At 39.5% G+C, this 23243-nt stretch overlaps 1 protein-coding gene across 2 annotated transcripts in view; it reads right to left on the bottom strand.

The window, feature by feature from the left end:
• LOC127577496 (partitioning defective 3 homolog B-like) overlaps positions 1–23243 on the bottom strand; it is a 787668-nt gene that overhangs the window by 350410 nt on the left and 414015 nt on the right. For both annotated transcript variants that reach the window (XM_052028727.1, XM_052028736.1), the window contains exons 14-16: positions 19587–19689; positions 18508–18638; positions 9505–9549 (exon numbers count right to left, since the gene is read on the bottom strand). In XM_052028727.1, the coding sequence (XP_051884687.1) occupies positions 9505–9549; positions 18508–18638; positions 19587–19689 (279 nt within the window). The remainder of the gene's footprint in view (positions 1–9504; positions 9550–18507; positions 18639–19586; positions 19690–23243) is intronic.

Genomic DNA, 23243 nt, shown 5'->3' with positions numbered 1-23243 from the left:
GGCCTGTGCACAGCCACTCTCCACCAATGGGGATCTCATGATAACCCAAACATAATCCATGCCACATATTAACCATTTTACTAAGTTTAGCGCTGGACTACAAATAGCACCTGGCTACAAAGGACAATGTTGCATGCACAGCAAACGTACACATTTGACTGACCGAAAGATTGGTGGAGGCAGATTCAATAGCGACTTTCAAAAACAAATTATATACAAACTTGAAAAGAAAACGTTTTAGGGCTGTGGGAACTGGACCTAGCTGGCAACTATTTCAAAGAGCCTGCACATTCACAATGGACTGAATAGTGTATTTCTGCATTGTACGGTTATTGCCAATATATGAAGAAGGTGATTCCACAGAGATATTATCAACATGCATAATACAATCAGAGTGGTTGATACTGTAGAGTAACAATGAACTTCATGATCATAGGGAGTCTTATCATTAACATATATACACACTTCTTATTTATTTTGAGAAGATGAATTTAAATCAAAAGAAACTAAGTATGCACAAATGAGTGAGGCTTGATGGATCTAAAGAAAGACTTTCACAACCTTAGGATGTTCCAATTGCTTTACAGCCAAATTATTACATCTGAAGTGTATTCACTACTGTACCATAAGGAAAGCAGCAACTCATCTATATACAATAAGATCCGGCAAACAGCAAAGAAATAAATAAACAAATAAATCTGTTTTAAGTGTTGAGGAATAAATATTTGCAAAAGACCAGAATGAACTACATAGGTTTAAATTTAGTATTTCATTTCCAAGGTCTGAAAGCTTCAAACATGCCATCGCAACAAAAACACACTATATAACATATTTAATGGACTTAAATGTCCCAGGAGCAGTATCAGACAATATCAGACACCAAGCCATAAAGACATACAATAACATATGCCTCTATACTTGGGCAAAGAGGTAGGTTTTAATGAGCTTCTTGAAGGAGGAAAGGGACTGAGAGGTAGAGGTTTAAGAGAAGGAATTCCCGAACTAAAGAACAGATTGCTCAAGGTATGGCTGCCAACAGGGTACAGATGACTTCTATTCATTTGAAGTTTGTTTTAATTGAAATGATCTAATGATTTAAATCTGCTATATTACTGTGGCAGTTAAGTTACTAGACTACCAGTCAGAGTTCTGGACCTTTGATCCAAGACATGAGTATGAACCTGACTATGGCAGCTGGAGGACTTAAATTCAAGTAATTAAACAAATCTGGAGTTTTAAAAAAAGCCATAAGTGGTTGTTTTAAAAAAAAATCTGGTTCACTAACATCCGTCAGGGAAAGAAATTTACAATCCTTACTTGGTGTGCCCTACAAGTACTCGCCTTCCACCAAAGTGGTTGGATTTTATCTGGTTCCTCAGTTTGGGGGCAATGAGAGATGAACAATAAACTCCAGCATTGCCAGCAATGTCCACATCCCATGAACAAATAGGTAAATTAATTGATTAAGCTGCTTCATTTGAATTATCAAATAATTAAATCTGCTAGCACACTGTCCTACACCTCAAAAAAAAAAGCCCTGAACCATCAGGAACAGCATGTGCACATTTTTAGCACAATTTACTTGTACAGCACTATTCTGGGCACACAGCAATCATTTTTGGCATTATGTAAGTGCATATTTGTTCTTTTCTCTTTCTTTGTAGTTTATTTGTTTAAGTATATAGTTGGTAGTGCAATGTTATTACAGTAATAAAGTTTCTTTGGCATCTGACTTGGGCTCCCGCTCAAGAAAGGGAGTATTTTTCTAATATCACATTGTTTCAAACCAAATTCTTCAGAACAAAAAATGGCTGATCAGGGAATATAGATTTCCCTGGAGTTGCCAGCAGTCTAGAGGTTAAAAGCAAATGCCTAAAAACAGCTAACCAAACGTTATAACAGATTAACCCAGCAGCTAATGTGTCACTTTTTTGGCAAGTAACTCTCTTCCTTTCCCAAATTGTATACTCAGGGCCCCTAGCTTTTGGCAACTCCAAAGGGCACATTATTGGGAACAGCAGCTTGAAAAATGTAAACCCTCATCAGACCATTTGCCAAGTCCAAAGAAACCAGTTACTGGATATGTTTCGCATAAAGTAACTGGATCATTATTAATAGTGGTAGCATGAATTCATATTAAAGTAGGGTTTTGTTTGTTGCTTATGCTGGAAACTCTTGCATGCAACGGGGAAATAGATTGCATCTTGCCTTTCTTTGGCATTGTCAAATTTAAGCCATTACTTAAGAGGTACCACTGGTACTACTTCATATGCTGAAACCCTCTGAGAAAGGTCCAATCGACTCATGTATTTGAAAGAAGTATTAATTTTTAATCTTCCTATTAGTTAAATAAACTGACATTACATTAGTTGTTGGCCGACATCAGCTGCAGAATGAAGGGATGTACTTCCAAACTCTCTTGAAAAAAGACAAAGGAAAATTTAACTTCTTCAGCAGTAAAAATGCTTCAAAACAGCTTGAAATCCGAGGAAAGTTTCTCTCCATCCATCAGTTTCTCTTTCTCTCTCCCCCTCCCTCTCTCATTATTTCAGATAATTATGAAGGGAACCATTTTGGAACTTATTAATTTATCAATGAACCTAAAAATTTTCAGGGACAAGCTCCAGAACTTTAAGGATACATCTGTGGCTGAAGTAGGTGATGTTTAAGATTCTGGGCTCACTCCCTTACAGTTCATACTTCTCATCCAATCGCCCCTGCTTTGTATCAATAAGAAGGTGGGGCTTTTATGGACCCTGAAAAACTTCATCACCCCAAGAATGAATATCACATGTTTAACAGAATGCTCTTTATGCAGAGTGGTAAAGAAAACTATATTCCCTTTATGAAGTTTTCCCTTGGAAATGAAATGTGGAAAAGTGGAATTCTAAACGCACTGATCTCAGGTGCTGACATTTGTTTATCCTTCAGCATTTCACAGCTTTAATAGAGTACCTGTTTATTTATCACATTGCTATTTCTGGGAGCTTGCTTTACACAAAATGGATAGTGCTTTTTCTATAGCAGAAATATTGACTGCATTTCAAACAGTACTTGTTTTTCTTAATCATTCATTTACAAGATGTGGTGAGGCTAACATTTACCACCCATTCCCAAATGCCCTTGACAACGTGGTGGTGAGCTGCCTTCTTGAGTGTGGTGAAGACATACCTAGACTACTTTAAGGGCACTTAGAGACTGAAACAACGAAGGAACATCAATATTGTTTTAAGCATGGGTGGTTTTGAAGCAAAGGAGAACTTGCAAGAGGGGCTTCCTATGCACCCACCACTCTTGCCCTTTTATGTGGCAAAATTCGTTGATATAGGAGTTGCTGTCTAACTCTTGGCTCATTGTTACCGTGCAACTTGCAGATAGACACTGCAGGTGGAGTAAATTTGTGATGGAATGAATGGTTATGGTGGTGGATTTGGTGTCAATCAAGCTGTACTCATCATCCAATTAAATAGAGAGTACTCTGCCATTTTGCATACCTCATACTTCCTTACAACACAGGAGGAGGCCATTCACCCTACAGAGCCCATGCTGGCTCTCAAAGTAATCCCATTCCGTCACTAATTTCCCTGTAACTTATTTTCTCACACATATCCGTGGGACCAAACACAGGAGAAATTTCCCATGATTCTCACTGACTAGAGTCAGTGAGAATCATGGGAATGATGGTAATGGTGGATATTTTGGGGAAAAAAAACCTATAAGCAAGGTTTGGAGATCAGCATTTGTGTGGCTGGTTCAAAGACGACCACTATGATATTGATGATGGGGACTTGAGAATGTCAATTGGAGTTATTATCAATAGAAGATATTCTTGTGGAAGACAGTTATTGCCTGGCACTTGTGTGTTGTGTATAGTACTTGCCATTTTTCAGACAGAGCCAAGATATTATTCCAGTCTTGATAGACTGCAACATCATTTGAGGAGTTGCAAACAGAACTGTGCACTGTGCAGTTTTCATTGGCAATAAAGTACTTTGCAGCAACCAGAGTTATGAAATACATTGTATGAAAAGATAGCTGTACAAGGTTTTTTTTGTGTTGTAAATACCACAGAGTGACTGACTGTGACGTGGGGCCCTATCAAAAGGCAGCAAAAGTATTCCTGACCAACTTTCCCATCCAGGTCACAGAATGCTCCAGTTGAGCATTCTGCTACAATCAATGTCACCAGTTATAAATGGCCAAGGACAGGTTATAATTACAGACATTAGGTGAGGTTGGAACCTGACTCCTTGCGTTTGAACTACAGGTTCAAAGCCAAAACAATAAAATCACCAGTATGTCTGGTTTGTTCCCTTGTTTTCTGTTCTAATTTGAAAGGGGTCTTAAGATCACTGAATTGGGGAACTTTCAAACCAGACTTGGTCTCTGGAAGAGCTTGTTCTAAAAAAATACAAATAAAACACTTTGTCAAGTCAGCTGCCAGACTAAATCAACAACACATTTCAACAGCATTGGTATCCCTTTAAGGGAGCCAAAACAACTGAAAATAAATTGGCAGATTTGTCACGGTTCGATATCTGAAAAAAATGTACAGCGGCTAGAAGAAAGGCTGGGTGCCCTAACGAAGTGCAGTTTTCTGTTAATAAAAAATGTGCGATGGTTAATCTGGAAGTGAAGAATAAATGACTGACTTTTTCCTTACTGGAAAGTCAAAGTGTAGAAGCACGCTTAAAAAAAACAGCTGGAATTGCTGAACATGAGGCTGTTGCCGTCTCCTGAGCGACTGCATTCCGCATGCACGCTGCCAAACATTAAGGTCTAATCTATCACAGCGAAACTGGAGGAATCACCAGCATTAATAACACCACTCCTCGCTTGCAGGGATGGATTGGGTAACTGAATCCAGCTGCTGCTCACATACTGATCTAATTCTAATTCTTTTAGGTTTCTCTAACAAGACATATTTCTAGAAAATACAGAATGGATGGTAGCAGAGAGTGAATTACAAGCCTGTAATCTAATTGAAGTAGGTTCAGATAGCATTGTAATCTACAGGAATAAAGCTTCAGTCTGGGTAATGAACCTCACCTGAACACACAATTAAATTGCAACCTAGATTTTCAGCCTAGCTCTTGGTTTTACACAACATATATATAAAAAATACACTGGATAATGGAAAACAACAATTACATTTCTAATACTTATGCTGTCCAGCTGTATCATTCTTAATTTTTATAACACTTCCTGAAAATTGCTCACAATGAGTCTTACTGAAGGCCTCTACAGGTCAGTTCAATCAAATGAAAGTGACGTTATCAAATGCTTGGCAGACAGAGATCCCATTGCTGGATATATGAATGAACTAAACACACTGTCAGCAATGCTACTGAACAGATGCTCTGCAAGGGGATCCTTCCTCTGCCCCTCCCCTCCGCCCCCTCAACAGTTACACCTCTTGGCTGGTGTCATCCTGGCACATTCTTGAGATCGCAGTATTTTCACACTGTGATAGATGAAGGACAAGTTTCAGAAAAAATGTGTTTTGAAGAATAAAACTGGAAGCCTAATAATAAATAAAAATAATAATAAAAAATAAATATTTTCCATTCACATGGAAGTAAACACCATAAGAACAAGTTTATGCCCCATTGGCCTGGGCCATATTGTTGTTCCACACATCTCTACTCCCACCTAACTCATCCAAACCAGTTGAGATGGACCAGCTTCCCTTGAAATATATTTGTACTATTCAACTCAACAACTACTTGTGATTTTGAGTTGCACATTCCAGCAGTCTCTGAATGAGGAAGTTCCTCTTGAATTTTGTATTAAATATACAAGTGACTATCTTATATTTAGATTGTATTTGACAGCCAGGAATTGTTAGATTTATCATTATGAAATAAATATGTATATATACATAACCGAGTTCCATTACATGAAATCACTCAAGACAGAAGAAAATAAAATGTTCTTTACAAACAATCCTGAATACAATACAAAGAGTGAAATTAAAATGGATTATTCATTGATTGTTCAGATCCAACATATTACTCAGGCTCAATGTTCAGTGGCTGAATAAAATTGGATTAAATGGAAGAAATTTTCTCCTGTGTCTACACTAGGCAGCTGACTCGCTGTACTGAAATGATTCCACTTTTAAATTTTCATCCTTCCTTACAAATTCTTCCATGGCCACAACCCTCCAATGTCTTTGGGCTTTGCCAATTCTGACAGCCCATGTCCACCTATTTTGATTTCCCCCACCATCGCTGGTTGTCCCCTGTCCAAATTACTTCACTGCCGCTCAGCAAGTGAACATCAGAAATGCTCATTAAGATTCCAGTCATAGGCTCGAGGAAAAGAATTGCTCCAGGTATTCTACTTCCATCCCTGGATTTAACAAACCAGTAACCTCCTGGATAGGTCTCCTATCCTGCATTTTGCAAAGTTTTTTTAACAGGTGCTGTGTGCTAACTCACACAAAGTTCTATTGACCATTACCTTGGCTCACTGATCTACAGTGGGGCTTAGTACAGCAGTGATTTGATCTTAAAACTTTTGCATCTTTGCTTAGAAACCTTTCTGTGGCCTCACCCATACACTGCTACCTTCTGAAATGCTTCTTGATCATATCTGAATTGATCTACCAATGACAGACAAGGCTTCAAAGCTCTGGAATTCCCTCTCCACACCTCTCTGCCATCCTTTTCTTCTTTAAAATGCTCAAGCTCTACCTCTTTAAGCAAACTTTTGGTCATCTTATCCAGTGGAATTACAATTTGTTTTGATAATGCTCCTGTGAAGCACCTAGAGGCTATTTGCTATGATAAAGGCACTATATAAATACAAATTGGAGCAAAACACAAACTGCTGGAGGAATTTAAGTGGCTCAAGCAGTATCTGTGGGGGAGAGAAACTGCCAACATTTCAGACTGAGACCCTGCATCAGGCCATCTTCCCTCTCTACTCTCAGTTCTGATGCAGGGTCTCAGACCAAAATGTCAACAATTCCTCTCCCCCCTACAGATGCTGCTTGACCCATTGAGTTCCTCCAGCAGTTTTTTTACTCCTGATTCCAGAATCTGTAGTCTCTTGTTTTTTCCTACATTGACAACAACTTTCTCTGGTTACTGTTTCTCACGTACATACTTTCAAATCCACATTCAATGGACAAGTTAAAGCACTGGACAGACCTTTCCCAAACATGTTCTATAATTGTCCACACTTCAAGAAGTCTCACTTCATGGCCTGATATCTCGGTGCATTACCCACAGTGGTCACATGTCATGTCGTGATAATTGCACCTGACCCTGGCCCAAGATTATATTACTGGCACAAACAAATCATTAGTCAGAAATAAATGAGGACGAGGTTAAAGATTCCTTCCTTCTGAGGCTTTTACTTATATTAGACTTGAACATCCGAGTGCTTATGGAAGAGATTAAGATTTGTCACGCACAGCAGTCAGGCATGTTGGGTGTGAACTTGCTGGAAAAGTAAGGACACATGCCGTTATTAGTGTTTAAATTGGCCAAACTCAGGGGATTAAGAGATATGCTGTAAATTAAGAATCCCAAGAACTCATTGGTCAATTTCACGCTGCCCTGCTGTTTGCTTTGCACAAATGGCATCTCACCCTTAACATCTCTGTTATTTTTATGAACTTGCTCAAATTTCACATACAAAATCCATACAACCCCCACAGCACATCAAGTCCGATAAGTAACATCCTACATATTCTTTTATTAATGTGATAATTATTAAAGTGACACCAGAAAGTGAACAATTTAAGCAGTGGAGCCTCAGTCAGTAAATGGCTCTAAGAGATTTCAAAAATTAAATTTAAAGAAAATCTTCCTTACTATTTCTCCCAGACTGTGTTTCTCTCACTAGCCTGCACTTCCTTCCCTCTCTATATTTGATTTCTCACTAATTCATCTTATTTCTCTCTCCATCTTCTGGTTTCTTTCTCGAACATTAACTTTTGTTGACTAAAGGAGTTATTGGTTCCCTCGTTCATGGCTTGATACCATTGATATATTGTCATCAGCTCACACTTCCAGAAAATTATGGCACGAAATAATTACGAATTGAAGGGTGCAGAAAGTCCAATTTGTGAGGTATACTGCTCCAGCAATGTCAACTCTAGTTGTGATTTTAAATCTGCAAACATTACAAGAAATTGATATGAAGTATGCCATCCAAAACAAAACTATTTGGCAAAGGAAAATATTTTATTTACAAATTAGGGTAGTTTTAGATGAGGGCAAGACTCAGATCAAGAGTTAATAATTACAAAAGCATCAACGCCCCTTTGGGTAAGGAATTTTAATTACTTGGTTCTGAAAGTCGAGGATCATTTTGCCATCACCCATAAGCAACACAACACGATGTGCGCTTATAAACAGATTAAAAAATAAAAAGAGCTTTCCTAACAAAGTTAAAGGGACAGTGATATCCTTTTGATAGATTATGCTGTGTACTGATGAGAATGGGGAATATGTATCGCAACATGACATGCTATTAAATGGATATTACTGCCTCAATGGGGAGTTTGCAGCAGGATCACTTCTTAAAACAGCCTGCTAAAAATCCTCAGTTGCTTCATCCCCATGTTGATCACCACGGGACATTTGTTCTGATGCACAGATTTTGTTTTTTGCTAACGATTTTTATATTTCCTAGAGGAATGTAGTGGGGAGAGGAACAATCCAGAATGAAATTAATCATATCGTTCACAGCAGGTGTCATAAAATACAAGTTACATCATTCGATTATCCTCTAACATATTAATCTGCGTCTTACTCTTATTTACAAACAAGACAGATATGGAGTGGGTGCAGATCTTGACACTTAAAAAGAGCCACTGAACAGGTGATCAAACAAAGCATAACACAATTAGCAATCATACCACAATGAGGCACAGCACTCAGGTAATGGTGCAGAATTCTGCAGAAGAAACACTTATGTATCATGACATTTGAAATAAATGACGCTTCTTGTTTTTATACTTGGGTTGTCCGCCCAATAAAACACAAAACATTAAGTTATCAGCGTACATGTGCACAAATCTTGGAAGGTGGGTGGACAAGCTGACGGGATTGTGGGCACAGATAAAGATAGATGGCACAACATACAAATGGGTGAAATAAAGAGAATGTTTTGCACAATGATCTGGAACAGACTGATCTGATGTGTAGTGGAAGCAGATTCAACAGTAACTTCCAACAGGGAATTGGATAGAAATTAAAAAAAAATAATGCAGGACTATGGAAAAAGCCCAGGGGACAGGATTAATTACATAATTTTTCAGCGAGCTTGCACATGGTAATAGTCTGAATGGCCAACTTCTGTGTTAGAAGATCTTACGTCATAATGTTAAGCATTAAAAGCTCACTGGAGGTTAAACTTACATACCAGATACTAAGGGAAACTGAAAAACATATCTTTTTTTAAAATTGAACTAGGACAGAAATCAATGATTTTGTATGAATGAAGGGCAAACCAAACACTGAACGTATTACAAGAAAAATATCTTACCATATTGGTACACTGCCAGGGATCCAACATTACTCTCATCTGCCACTGGAAAACATAAAGAAAATCATTTTTACAATTCCTTTAGAAAACTTGTTAATTTTCCATCCAGCTGCAAGTCTGAGAACTGAGTCTCACTCCAGAGACTTTAATACAAAACCTAGGCCAATGTTCAGGAGTGCTGCACCGAGATGAGATGCTAAACTGCAGCATGCCTATATTTTCAGATGACACTACTTCAAAGAAGCGCAGAGAGTTCTTCCAAGTGTCTTGGTCAATACTTATCAATCAGAATGAGTTAAATATAAAATTAACTGATCATTATCTCATTGCTGTCTATGACCTCTTGCAAGATCTTTCAATCACATTTCCAACTGCTCAATAATACGCAAAGCATCTGAGATGCCCCAAGGTCATGAATGTAGTAAAGCAAATGCACTTGTTTCTTCTTCCCTTTACATCCTGCAATTGCCCTTTATTTCTAATGGGTTCCTCTACCTCACATGCCTGTTTCCATTACACCATGTCTCCAAACTCCTGTGTGCACCATGTGTCATCATCTCTAATTCACTATTAACTCTAATCATCATCTTCGTCTCCTCCATGCTCTTAACAATTTGCCCGTGTTGGGCAACCTACCTCCATGGTCAGGATTTATACTGGAAAGTAGCCTGCTGATGTTTCAATCGCATTCATCAACCAATTAGCATAATAATCGACTGACCACTTTCCTAAGCACAGGAATAGGAAGTGGAGTAGGGCATGTGACCCTTTGAACCTGCTCCACTATTCAATAAAATCATGATCTTTGGCCTCAGTTTTAACTCCAGCCCAATCCCTATAAGTCTTAATTCCCCAGAAGCACAAAAATCTATATCAGCCATGAATGTACGCAATAACTTAGTATCCATCACCCTCTGGGGCACCAGCCCCAATATACTACTCTGAGCTCAGTGTGTCTTTTATGCCTTTTGGAAATCTAAATGCATGATATACACTGACTACACTTCATCTATAATGCTGGTTACATCATCAAAGAACCCTAATAAATTTGTTAAACATGATTTCCCTTCATGTTGATACTGCCTAATCATGTTACGTTTTGCTGATTGCTTTATTTTCACTTCCTTAATAATAGATTCCAGCATTTTCCCAACTACTGATGTCAAGCTAACCTGCATGGAATTCCCCGTGTCCCCCACCCTCCTTTCATGAACAGCAGTGCTACATACACTGCTTTTGATTAAGTCGGACCATCTCGAAACCTAGGGAATTTTGGAAGTTGCCAACAATTTCACTCACAATCTCAGCAGTCACCTCTTTCAGAGTCCTTAAGATATATGCCATTGGGTCCGGGGTCTGTCTGCCTTATTCTCATTAATTTGCCTAGTACTTTTTGGTCTAATGAAATCTTTGTGTTAATTTTCAGCCTCTTTCATCTGTTAGTCACCTACTATTTTTGTTTTGTTTTCAGTGTCTTCTACTGTGAAGGCAGATACAAAATTCTCTTCCCTGGGAAGTAAACAAATCAGGAGGGTTCTTTCCAGAAAGGTTGCAGCTGACCCCTGACACAAATTGAGTACACCCAATGAGTCTTTTTGGTAATCGAGATGTGTACAGCACACACTCTTAAATATTAATGAAAACAAACAACTTTGCCAATTTATGTTAATCAGAGCAAGTAACAGGTAACTTCATGAATCATTCAGTGTCCGCAGATTATATTTTCACTTTGCTGCTGCGTTATTTAACACTGTTAAATAAGAAACTGTTTTGCAATTCCAGCACAGCACCCAGGGAACTGCTGTCAGGGGAGATCACGAAGGTTTAGAACTCTACACTATTTGTGTAAACGACAGCAGACTCCCAAGTTAACTTTATTTTGGTCTTCTTCCCCTTTCACAGAATCGCATAGAATTAACAGCAAACAGACTACAGTAGAATCATGCAGCACAGAAACAGGCCCTTCGGCTCAATTCATCCATGTTGACCAAGATGCTCATCTAAGCTAGTCCCATGTGCTTACATTTGGCTAGTATTTCTCTAAACCTTTCCTATCCATGTACCTGTCTCATTGTCTTTTAAATGTTGTTACTGTACCTGCCTCAACCACTTCCTCTGGCAGCTCATTCCATAGCATTCCACTCTCTGTGTGAAGAAGTTGCCCCTCAGGTTCCTAATAAATCCCTCCTCTCTTTAAACCTATACCCTCTAGTTTTTGATTCCCCAACCCTGGGAAAAAGATGTGTGCATTTCCCCCTATCTATGCCCCTCATGATTTTATACACCTCTATAAGGTGACCCTTCATTCTCCTACACTCCAGGAAACAAAGTCCCAGCCTGGCCAAACTCTCCTTAATACCCAGTCTTTTGAGTCCAGGCAATATCCTCGTAAAACGTTTCTGTACTCTTTCCAGCTTAATGGCATATTTCCTATAGCAAGGTGACCAAAACGGAACACAATACTCCAAGTGTGGCCTCACCATCTCGTACAACTGCAGTATAACATCCCAACTCCTATACTCAATGGCCTAACTGATGGCCAACGTGCCAAATGCTAACTCTAATAATCAGAAATCCTGATGTCTTAGCATCTGGCTCACTGAGTAATATTTGCCACACTCCCTTGTGACTCACCGGGACCCAAGTTCCCACACTCCCTTTTGATTCACTGGGGCCCCTGTTCCCACACTCTCTTTAAACTGACCAGGATCCTGTCTTCCTGTGCTCCCTTTAAGCTTACTGGGTTCACTTGAGTATTTATTATAATATTGTGTAACGTCCAAAAAAAAGTGAATTAAAATTGTGCTGAGTTATTAATTGGATTTACATCTAATAGTCTGGAAAATCTGCTTGCCACTAAAGGCCCAAGAGTGCCGGATTTTCAGAGTTTTATTTGTCCCATCTGGTCTATGTCAGCATTTACGTTTCATCCAAGCCTCCTTCCAACTATTTCATCCAATCATTTTAACATATCCTTCTATACTTTTCCCTGATACATATACAGTGGCATGCAAAAGTTTGGGCACCCCTGGTCAAAATTTCTGTTACTGTGAATAGCAAAGCGAGTAAAAGATGATCTGATTTCCAAAAGGCATAAAGTTAAAGATGACACATTTCTTTAATATTTTAAGCAAGATTACTTTTTTATTTCCATCTTTTATAGCTTCAAACTAACAAAAAAGGAAAAGGGCCCGAAGCAAAAGTTTGGGCACCCTGCATGGTCAGTACTTAGTAACACCCCCTTTGGCAAGTATCACAGCTTATAAGCGCTTTCTGTAGCCAGCTAAGAGCCTTTCAATTCTTGTCGGGGGGATTTTCGCCCATTCTTCCTTGCAAAAGGCTTCTAGTTCTTTGAGATTTTTGGGCCTTTTTTCTCCAAATTTTCCTGCATCCTCACCACAAAATTCAGCATCAGAAGTTTGCAAAGGAACATCTAAATGATCCTGATGCATTTTGGAAACGTGTCCTGTGGACTGATGAAGTTAAAATAGAATTTTTTTGGCCGCAATGAGCAAAGGTATGTTTGGAGAAAAAAGGGTGCAGAATTTCATGAAAAGAACACCTCTCCAACTGTTAAGCACAGGGGTGGATCGATCATGCTTTGGGCTTGTGTTGCAGCCAGTAGCATGGGGAACATTTCACTGGTAGAGGGAAGAATGAATTCAATTAAATACCAGCACACTCTGGAAGCAAACATCACACCATCTGTAAAAAAGCTGAAGATGAAAAGAGAATGGCTTCTACAACAGGATAATGATCCTAAACACACCACAAAATCCACAATGGACAACCTCAAGAGGCACAAGCTGAAGGTTCTGCCATGGCCCTCACAGTCCCCCGACCTAAACATCATTGAAAATCTGTGGATAGACCTCAAAAGAGCAGTGCATGCAAGACGGCCCAAGAATCTCACAGAACCAGAAGTCTTTTGCAAGGAAGAATGGGCGAAAATCCCCCAAACAAGAATTGAAAGACTCTTAGCTGGCTACAGAAAGCATTTACAAGCTGTGATACTTGCCAAAGGGGGTGTTACTAAGTACTGACCATGCAGGGTGCCCAAACTTTTGCTTCGGGCCCTTTTCCTTTTTTCTTATTTTGAAACTGTAAAAGATGGAAATAAAAAAAAGTAATCTTGCTTAAAATATTAAAGAAATGTGTCATCTTTATGCCTTTTGGAAATCAGATCATCTTTTACTCGCTTTGCTATTCACAGTAACAGAAATTTTGACCAGGGGTGCCCAAACTTGTGCATGCCACTGTATATTCAGATTCCCCTTAAAAATAGTCTATGCCAGTCGTCTCAACAGCTCCTTATGATAATAGTTTTGACATTCTTACCATTCTGTGAGGAAAAGAGTTCTTCCTGAATTCTTGCCAATTGTATTTATGAACCTAGTGTTGGACCTCCCCAGCTGCAAACATCTATAGCTTCATCCTATAAATCTCTTCAAAAATTTTATAGTTTACAATTATGTCGTTCCTTAGTCTTCTCCAGAGCTTCAGCCCATTTATTCAGTTCAGTTCAAGTCTGACATCGCCTTCATTTTATGGTAACGAGGTGAACTTAGGGATGGTTTTTGAAAAGAGATCAGAAACAAGAGCCAATTCTGATTTTTTTTTTGCTAATGGCTCTCTGGGATACATCAACTCAATTGACTAGATCAACAGTACCTAAAACAATCCTGATCAGTAAATTATGACAATTTTGAAGCATTCAATTTCATTCATTAGTTCACCTCCTAAACTCATGGCTTCTACCACCTGCAGATACATGGCAGCATCACCACCTGCAGGTTCCCCTTCAGGCCACACACCATCCTGACACGGAAATATACTGCTGATTCCTTCATCACTGCTGGGTCTAAAACCAGGGAAATGCTCCCCAACAGCATTGTGGGAGCACCTTCACCAGAGGAACTACAAAAATTCAAGGAAATGGTCACCACCACCTTCTCAAGGGCAATAATGGATGCAAAAAATACTGGTTAGCAATGCCTAGATCTCAGAAAATAAATATAGCAAATTGACTGAAAGGATTTAATCTCACATTGTTTGCATGTATACTGCATATAGCTATTGGAAAGGGAATTGTTAACAGCAGAAGCTTCTGTTCATACATCTTTACAGTCCATGAGATTAAGTTAGTTAATTAGCATCTTCATAAATTCAGTCAGTTAACAACAGAGTAACAGCGCCTCCACACATTCTTTTGCTTTTGAAAGGATGAATGAAGATTAAAAGGTGGAGGTGTGTAAGAAGCGGAGAAGCAGGATCGAGGCAGTCCCAAGCAAAAAGGGAGATTGGAAATTTAAACTGTGTCACAGACAAACTACTCTCTCACACAAACCTCTCACTGGAAAGACAATGCAGAAACTTTGAGACTCGATCATGAAGTTGAACAACTTTTTTTTTGGGCAAGGCTCAGCACTAACCATTAAAAGTGCAGAATAGTCAGGAACTAAAAGTAATTTATAACTGCAGGTAATTTTAACCTGAACCAACTATTAGGAAATTCTTGTAAATGCTGCTTACATGATACTATGTGCCTGTGATGCTGCTGCAGACAAGTTTTTCATTGTACCTGTGCATACATGTACTTGTGCATATGACAATAATCAATTTTGACTTTCACACGATGAGGATACATCTAACTTTACATCCTCCCCCATCTTCTCCACTTAAATCAATGTAGAGTAATTTCAGGTGGGGTGCAAACCAAAATTCCACTAGGGAGTAATTTAGGTGACGCATTCAACAGATTCCATGAGTTTCCCACCCACTGATAAAAAAATAAACTCCCTGAGACAGATACATGTAACTTGCACATTCAACCTGAACAACCATATTTAACTGTTATAATAAAAATCGTGGATGCTGGAAATACTCAGCAGGTCAGGCAGCATCCAGAGAAAAGCACAGTAATTGGTTCAGGTTGATGACCTTTCCTCAGATTTGCAGCATCTGCAGATTTTTTTTGGCTTTTTGATGTTGACCTATTAGTTCTACTGGGTTCACACTAATCAAGAGGCTGGCTGCCTGTCACCTAATACTTACTGCTATTAATTGCTTATATTAAAATTTGTAGATTTAAAATGGGAATTTACAAGAGTACTCCTACCACTGGCAATTCTGAACATCTAGGAGTCAATTTAAATTTTAAGTGTTGGTGAGGAAGAAAATCCCATGGCAAATATCCTGAATTTAGCAGCCATGAAAGCATTTCTGTGTCATATTAGACATGGAGTATCAAATGAATTGCTTCTTCATGTTTTGAGCAGGGGAACATTTCTTTTTCTGAATCTCCACTGGACATGCACTTGAAAGAAATGATTAAGAAAATGTACCAGGTCATAAATCAATGCCCAACTGCAAGAGTTCAACTGGATAGTGCTGCCCTATTGACTTACAACCATTATCCAAACTCCAGGCTCACAGTATCTGACCAGACACTTTGATATACAAAAGAATTCCCTGAACTACTGGATTTAACCTTTCTAAGGGGAAAAATCAAAACAGAAAGAATTTGTGCATTTTATTGAAAAAATGCTCCAGATATATTAACAAGGTCAAAAGCCAGTCATGTTCTATTTAAGAAAAATACACGCTAAAAAACAAATGCATTTCTGTATCTCTGCTGCACTTGCATTCAAGTATTTTTATATCAAACAAAATTTAGTATTTCAATAAATTCCCTCTGTTGACCTGCCCAAGCAGGGCCAACCTTTTCATTTTCTAAAATTGGTGCTTTGTCCAGAGTTAGGAACATATAAATGGCCAATCAAACTAGGGGCGGCACAGAGGCGCAACTAATACAGCTGTTGCTTCACAGCTCCAGCAACTCAGGTTCAATCCTGACCTCTTGTACTCTCTGTGTGGAGTTCACATGTTCTCCCTGTGATCCTGTGGGTTTCCCCTAGATGCTCCAGTTTCCTCCCACATCCTGAAGACGTGCCAGCTGGGAGGGGAATAGTCCACTATAAATTGCCCCTAGTGTGTAGATGAGTGGTAGAATCTGGAAGGGGAGGGGGTAACAATAGGAATGAGGGGAGAATACAAATATAAAAACAGAAAACACTGGGAAGAGTCAGCATTCAGCCTGATCTGCTGAGGATTTCCAGCATTTTCTACATTTATTTTAGTTTTCCACCATCTACATTTTTTTGATTTTGAACAAGAATACAAACATGATTAGTTTATGTGGGTGCAGGATGTCAGTGCATACTTGTTTCCATGATGTATGATCCATTATGAACATGCTCAATGGAAGCAAGGTTCTGCAAATTTACAGGATTATTACAGGAATCAGGTTTGCAGATTCTATGTATCATGAAGAGAAGCTAACAATCTGGGAATCAAAGTTAGATGGCAGTATGTTATGCTGAATGGGAGTGTAGATCACAAATAATACCAATTCTACATTAATGCAAAGACTTCTCAATGTCTTCCTCTGCTTCTCAGTCTTTATAAGGTTGCAAGACTAATGCATTTAGCTTTTTTCTCCAAAGGGTGTCTACTGACAATAGTCAGCCAGTGAGTTGGAGGCTGGGCAGAACGTACATCTGAACTTGCACCAAGCAATTGATTGTAAAGCAAACAAAGCCAATTTACTCAGAGAACAGAGCATGTTTTAAGAGATGAATAAAACAGAATTTATGACAGTAACTGCACCATCATCTCTTAATAAAATCAGAAAAAAATAACTATTGAAAAACAATAGTGTGGAGTATAGTTACTGACAAATTAGTGGTCCCACCTGGTGGCACGGTAGCGTAGCGGTTAGTGCAACGCTATTACAGTGCCAGCGATTGGGGTTCGATTCCCGTCGCTGTCTGTAAGGAGTTTGTACGTTCTCCCGTGTCTGCGTGGGTTTCCTCCGGGTGCTCCGGTTTCCTCCCACATTGCAAAGACGTACGGGTAGATTAATTTGGGTTTAAAATGGGTGGCGTGGACTCGTTGGGCCAGAAGGGCCTGTTACCATGCTGTAAATAAAATTTTTTAAAAAAATTTAACGACAGGGTTAGCTTCAGACAGACAAAGCTGTGCAAATTTTTATTTTATTTTACGGAAAGGATGTAGGCATTAATGGTAAGACATGCATTAAGTGCCCATCAGTAATTGCCCTTGAGCAAGAGGTGGTGAGCTGGTTTCTTGAACCACTGAAGTCTATCTGGTAAAGGTACTCCCGAGGGAGTTCCAGGCTTTAAACCTCATGGCAATGATGAAACGACAGTATATTTCCATATAGGGCTGCTGTGTGACTTGGAGCGAACTTGCACGTGGTGAAGTTTCTATGTGCCTGTAGCCCTTGCCCTTCTGGATGGTAGAGGTTGTGAGTTTGGAATGTGCTGTTGAAACTTTTCTAGAAATCCCTCCCTAATTCTCTACCTTTGAGATGCTCTTTAAAACCAAGCATTTAGTCATTTATCATAATACCTCCTTACCTGACAGTGTCAAATTTTAACTGATAATTTCTCCTGTAAGCCCCTTGGGAGACCTTACTAAGCTGAAGGAGCAATATAAATCCTGGTTGTTGTTGACTGGTACATACAGTTGTACATTAGTTACTTTAAAGAGGACATTCAGCACTGAGTCAAATGGTAATAAAAGTAAGCAGGAAGCAGTGTGGGATCTAGCCAGGCAGGTGTGGTTAAACCTCCAACGTATGGAACTCCTTCATCATCACCCAGTTTTATTCCCCTGTGGATTGTGCAATGCAGCCTCTCACCATCTTCAATCAATGTCACTTCAGTGTTATTTTTAACCCTCATTAACACTACTTTCATCTTACTAAGACCAAAGCATAGACTTCAAAAAAGCTGCAGATGGCAGGGAGATCACAAGGATCTAATCCTGGGCGAGAGAGGGGAGGTAGGTAGGGGTCTGCAGTCCACTCAGTTTGACAAGTTAAATGACAATAGGGTGCAAATCGCTTTCAATTTATCTTCTCTCTATTTTATTTATTTTAGTTTGTTTTGTGAATGACAGGCTGGATACAGCTCTCACCCAAATCCATGCTCTTGGAGCCACTGATTTTTCCGGGAGACTGCCTCTTGGCAACGACACCAGACTGACTTTCTAAAGCTCCATCCGGAGGTCTCTGCTGCTGCAGTTGGGAAGAGGAATTGAGCTCTAAGCTGTGGAAAGGGTGAGAGAAAATTCAGGCAGATCCAAGCAATATATTTAAAGAAACAATTTCTGTAGCAAACCTTTCAGCAGATCGCTGCATTGTGCCAGCTCCACACAAAAAACATGGGCTACAGCACAAGACCTCCATTGTTGGAATTGCCCTGTTTGTTGTAACTCAATGAGCAGGACTCTTAATCCTCAGGCAGAAGGTTGGTGATTCAAGTCCCATTCCAGAGACTTGAGCACAAGCAGCAAACCAGAGGGAGAAAATAAATGAAAGAAATGCCTGGCATGTGTGCTATTATCCAATAATAACCACTTCAAATGGTACCCAGTAGGGCTATGGTCTGAAATGTTTCTGGCATTCTGTCAAAGCTGCATTTCTAAGGAAGACCAAAGCCAATCCCACAGCATAAATTATCAACACACCAAGTGTACCAATGATAATATTGCAGAAACACAACTGCGTTACTGGTCACGTTGCTGAAGTTTGAGTGCCCCAGCTCATAACAGGGAAGTATACGTAATATGAGCATCTTTCATTCATGTTCTCCTCCCTCAGTGTTATTCTATTAAACGGGTAAATGTTGGCTTCAAAAGCAAATAATCACTAATTAACTGCCTCGTTGCAAGAATTTGGGCCCAAACTTATTTTCTTAATCAATGGCACTACAAGTTATCATCAGGTCATTCTCCCTTCTGGCGCCATACAGTGCATAAATTAAAAGCATTTACTATTGTAATGTTTCCTACATTACAACAGTAAATATGCCCCAAAAGTATGCTACTCTTTTTAATGTACTTTGAAGATGTTTTGAGGTCATGAAAGGTGCATTAGTACAAGTCTTTCTTGTAGTCTGAAGAGCTAAATTAACAGCAATCAAGAATCAACCAGCACTTCCAGCATCTTTTGACAATGAATAATGCCTAGTAAGGGCTAATTTTTGGTTACGAACCTCTTATCTTCATGAAACAACCGCATTTTGTGCACACCCATGGCTTCCTCTTCTGGATGTGGTGGAATGGGAGGTGGAACTTCAACTTCTCCCTCATCATATACTGTCAATGTTAACGAACAAGACTGTAAAGTGGTAACTTGAAAACAAAGATCTCGGAACAATTTTCCCAATAGAATTTTAAATGCTAGGAGTTATGATACAAGGACACTCTCAGCAGGAGACCCAAGGTTACACTTGTCAGGTTCTGGACAGTCAGTGCATGTACAGATCCCACTACATAATCCAGTAACCTAGGAGAACACTTACTTTGAAAATCTTGGTCCCCAAGATATTACTATGGATCGCTACAGAGCAACCAAATTCCCCCAATCTTGGAAGACTCCAACTCAGTCAAAAGCCGTCTCTGCGCAACACATTGTGAACAGTTTTGGGCCCCGTATCTAAGGAAGGATGTGCTGCCTCTAGAGAGAGCCCAGAGGAGGTTCACAAGAATGATCTCAGGAAAGGCTTAATATATGAGGAGCATTTGATGTTTCTGGGCCTGTATTCCATGGTGTTCAGAAGGATGAGGGGGGATCTCATTGAAACCTACTGGATACTGAAAGGCCTGGATAGAGTGGACGTGGAAAGGATGTTTCCATTAATAGGAGAGTCTAGGATCTGAGGGCACAGCCTCAGGTTAAGGGGACATTCCTTTGAAATTGAAATGAGGAGGAATTTCTTCAGGCAGAGGGTGATGAATCTGTAGAATTCATTGCCACAGAGGGCTAGGGAGGCCAAGTCATTGGATGTATTTAAGACAGGGGTTAAGGGTTAGAGTGAGAAGGCGGGAGAATGGGGTTGAAGAAAATCAGCCACGATTGAATGGCCGAGCAGACTCGATAGACCCAATGGCCTGATTCTGCTTCTATATCTTATGGTCTTATACCAATGTGCTGAAGCCAGCATCAGCAGAGACTAATGACAACATGGCCAAGCAGAGAAATAAACACAGACATCATTAAAGGAGATCGCAGGCAAACCCCTAAATCTGGCTTCCAAAACAATTCAAGTGACAGCATCAGGTGTAAATTATACATTACAATTTATGATAAAGATGTTGGCTAGGTACATAAACTTGGTAAAGAAAAGTGTTTTGGTGGAGTTCCCCATACAAAGATTGCCTGCATAAAAGCAGAAACCCGATATCAAAAGAATAACCAATTGATTGCAAAGCTTGCAGAGTATTTAAAGCAGGCCAACAGTGGATGTATGTGTGAGAGGAGCACAGGTCTCAGGATAAATGAAAAGGAGGAGCCTAACAGTCTCAGAAAAAATGCACTTATGGTGCTTGTTACTTCTTTCAATTTCCCATCATGTATATCATACCCACCCTCTCAATGAATAGTGCTCTGGATGCAGGGTGGTGAGGGGCAGGGTGAGGAGGATATGTGGGATAGACAGTAGCACCAGATGTAAGGGAAACAGATGTAAAATGATATAAAGCCCTGGTGTGACACTTAAGAGTATGGCTAGCAGTTTTGGGCACCGTGCCATGGGAAGAATATGCAGGCCTTGGAGGGAGTGCAGTGTAAATTTACCAGAATGATATATGGATTCACAAGGCTTAAGTTACAAGAGAAGGTCGCAAAAGCTAAGGTTGCATTCCATGCAACTGAGGTCAAAGGGCAATTTGATCAAATTTTTCAATATAGGAACTGAAAAGCTGAAGAGAGAAATGCAAACTATTTACACTGAATGAGGAGTCTCTGACTCAGGGTCATAGACAGGTCTTTCAGGGCAAAGACAGGAAATATTCTACATGCAAATACTGGCAGCATTCAGAACTTTCTTCAGCAAATGGCTCCAGATACCAGGTTAACTATTAAATTAAACTAAAATAATGAAAATTTTGCTTAGGAACATAGCACAAATGTGCATATATAGAGTTAGACAATAGATCAACCATGATGTCAACGAATAACAGAACAGGCTCCAGGAGTTAAATGGCCTTCTAATGCAATGAGGTAACGTTAGTTTGGTTAATAATGGGATGCCATGTAGCAATGCTGTCTATTTCAATGATCCGCTAAAAGTGAAACAGTGCAGGTTCATTCTGCTCCAGAAGTTTTCCGATTTCATTTCCTTTCACCTCCTCTAAAAAGCACAAAGATTCTGTGAAACATGGAAGAGGTTGAAGCTACATGACCCATCAAGCTTACCCATTCCACATGCTCGCACAATCCATCCAACTTGTGACCCTACCCGACAAATTCTAGGCTCAAAGACAGTTCCTGGCAAGAATTTCCCTTTCATCCTCTGGAGTCCAGAAATATATCTAACCCTGCAAGTTACATCATTTATGATTCTCTGACTGGTTTACTTAGCAGATAAGTTCTGTTCTCTCAGCAACACAGAAATTAAGTTTTGATCTGGTGCAGAAATCACACAGTGAACAGAATTATAGGTAATACAAAGCAGAAAATGCTGGTAACACCTGTTGAGTGTTTCCAGCATTTTCTGTTTCATTTCAGATTTCCAGCATTCAATCAGATTTTTATTTGATTTTCATCAACAGCGATGTGGACTGCAGTTTGTACTGCAATTCTGTTAACTTGCAACATCCACATGTATACATGTTTATAAAAGGTGACACAATTCAGGCATTAACTATTGAAACTTGCTATATGGAAGTAAAAGAAAAATTACAGGAGCAGACTGCTTCATCCTGTTACGTCACATGGCTGGATCACATTTAATCCCCATCTTAACTGTATCACTCTGCAACCCTTGATACCTAACAGAGAATGATACATCTCATTTTAGAACCCCCACCTCCTTCACCTCAACAGCTTTTTGGGCAAGAGTGTTCCAGATTTCCATTATCCTTTTTGTGAAGGAGGGATTCCTAAAATCACCTCGAATATTAAGGTTATAAGAACACAAATAACAGGAAAGGAGGTGGTCCTCTGACCACTTGAGCTGCTCTGCCATACATCAAGACCATTGATGATCTTTTACCTCAGTACCATTTTGCTGCACTATTTCAATAATCTGCTGGAAGTGAAACAGTTCGGGTTCATTTTGCTCCAGAAGTTTTCCAATTCCATTTTCTTTCATCCTCAACTTCCTTAATATCCAGAAATTTAAAGATGTCTGTTTTGAATGAACGCGAGTAACTGAGCTTTCACAGAACTCTGTGGTAGAAAACTCCAGTGATTCACGACCCTTTGAGTGATGACATTTCTCCTCATCTTAAACAACCTTCTGTTTAATCTGACATTGTGAACCCTGGTTCTGGACTCCTTAGCCGGGGGAAACCACCCTAACTGAACCCAGCAGTCAAGCCCTGCAAGAACTTTAGAAATTTCAATTATATTTCCTCTAATTTCTTTTTAAACTCTAGAGAATGCATGCCTAGTGTTCCCAATCTCTGGCAAACCTGCCATCCTTGGAACCAATCTAGCGAATCTTCACTGCCCTCCCTCTATGACAAGCACATCCTTTCCAAGTGTGGTCTCGCCAAAATCCTACACAACTGCAGTAAGACTTCCTTACTCCTGATTTGAAATCCTATTGTAAGAAAGACCATGACATCCCCTCATCCACACCACCAACTGGAAAAAAAGGGTTTCTCTTCCTCCATTTAATTAAATCCTTTAATCGTCTTGGGCA

This window comes from Pristis pectinata, chromosome 1, assembly GCF_009764475.1.
Source record: "Pristis pectinata isolate sPriPec2 chromosome 1, sPriPec2.1.pri, whole genome shotgun sequence".
Taxonomy (NCBI): domain Eukaryota; kingdom Metazoa; phylum Chordata; class Chondrichthyes; order Rhinopristiformes; family Pristidae; genus Pristis; species Pristis pectinata.
This window is presented reverse-complemented; position numbering and strand designations above follow the sequence as displayed.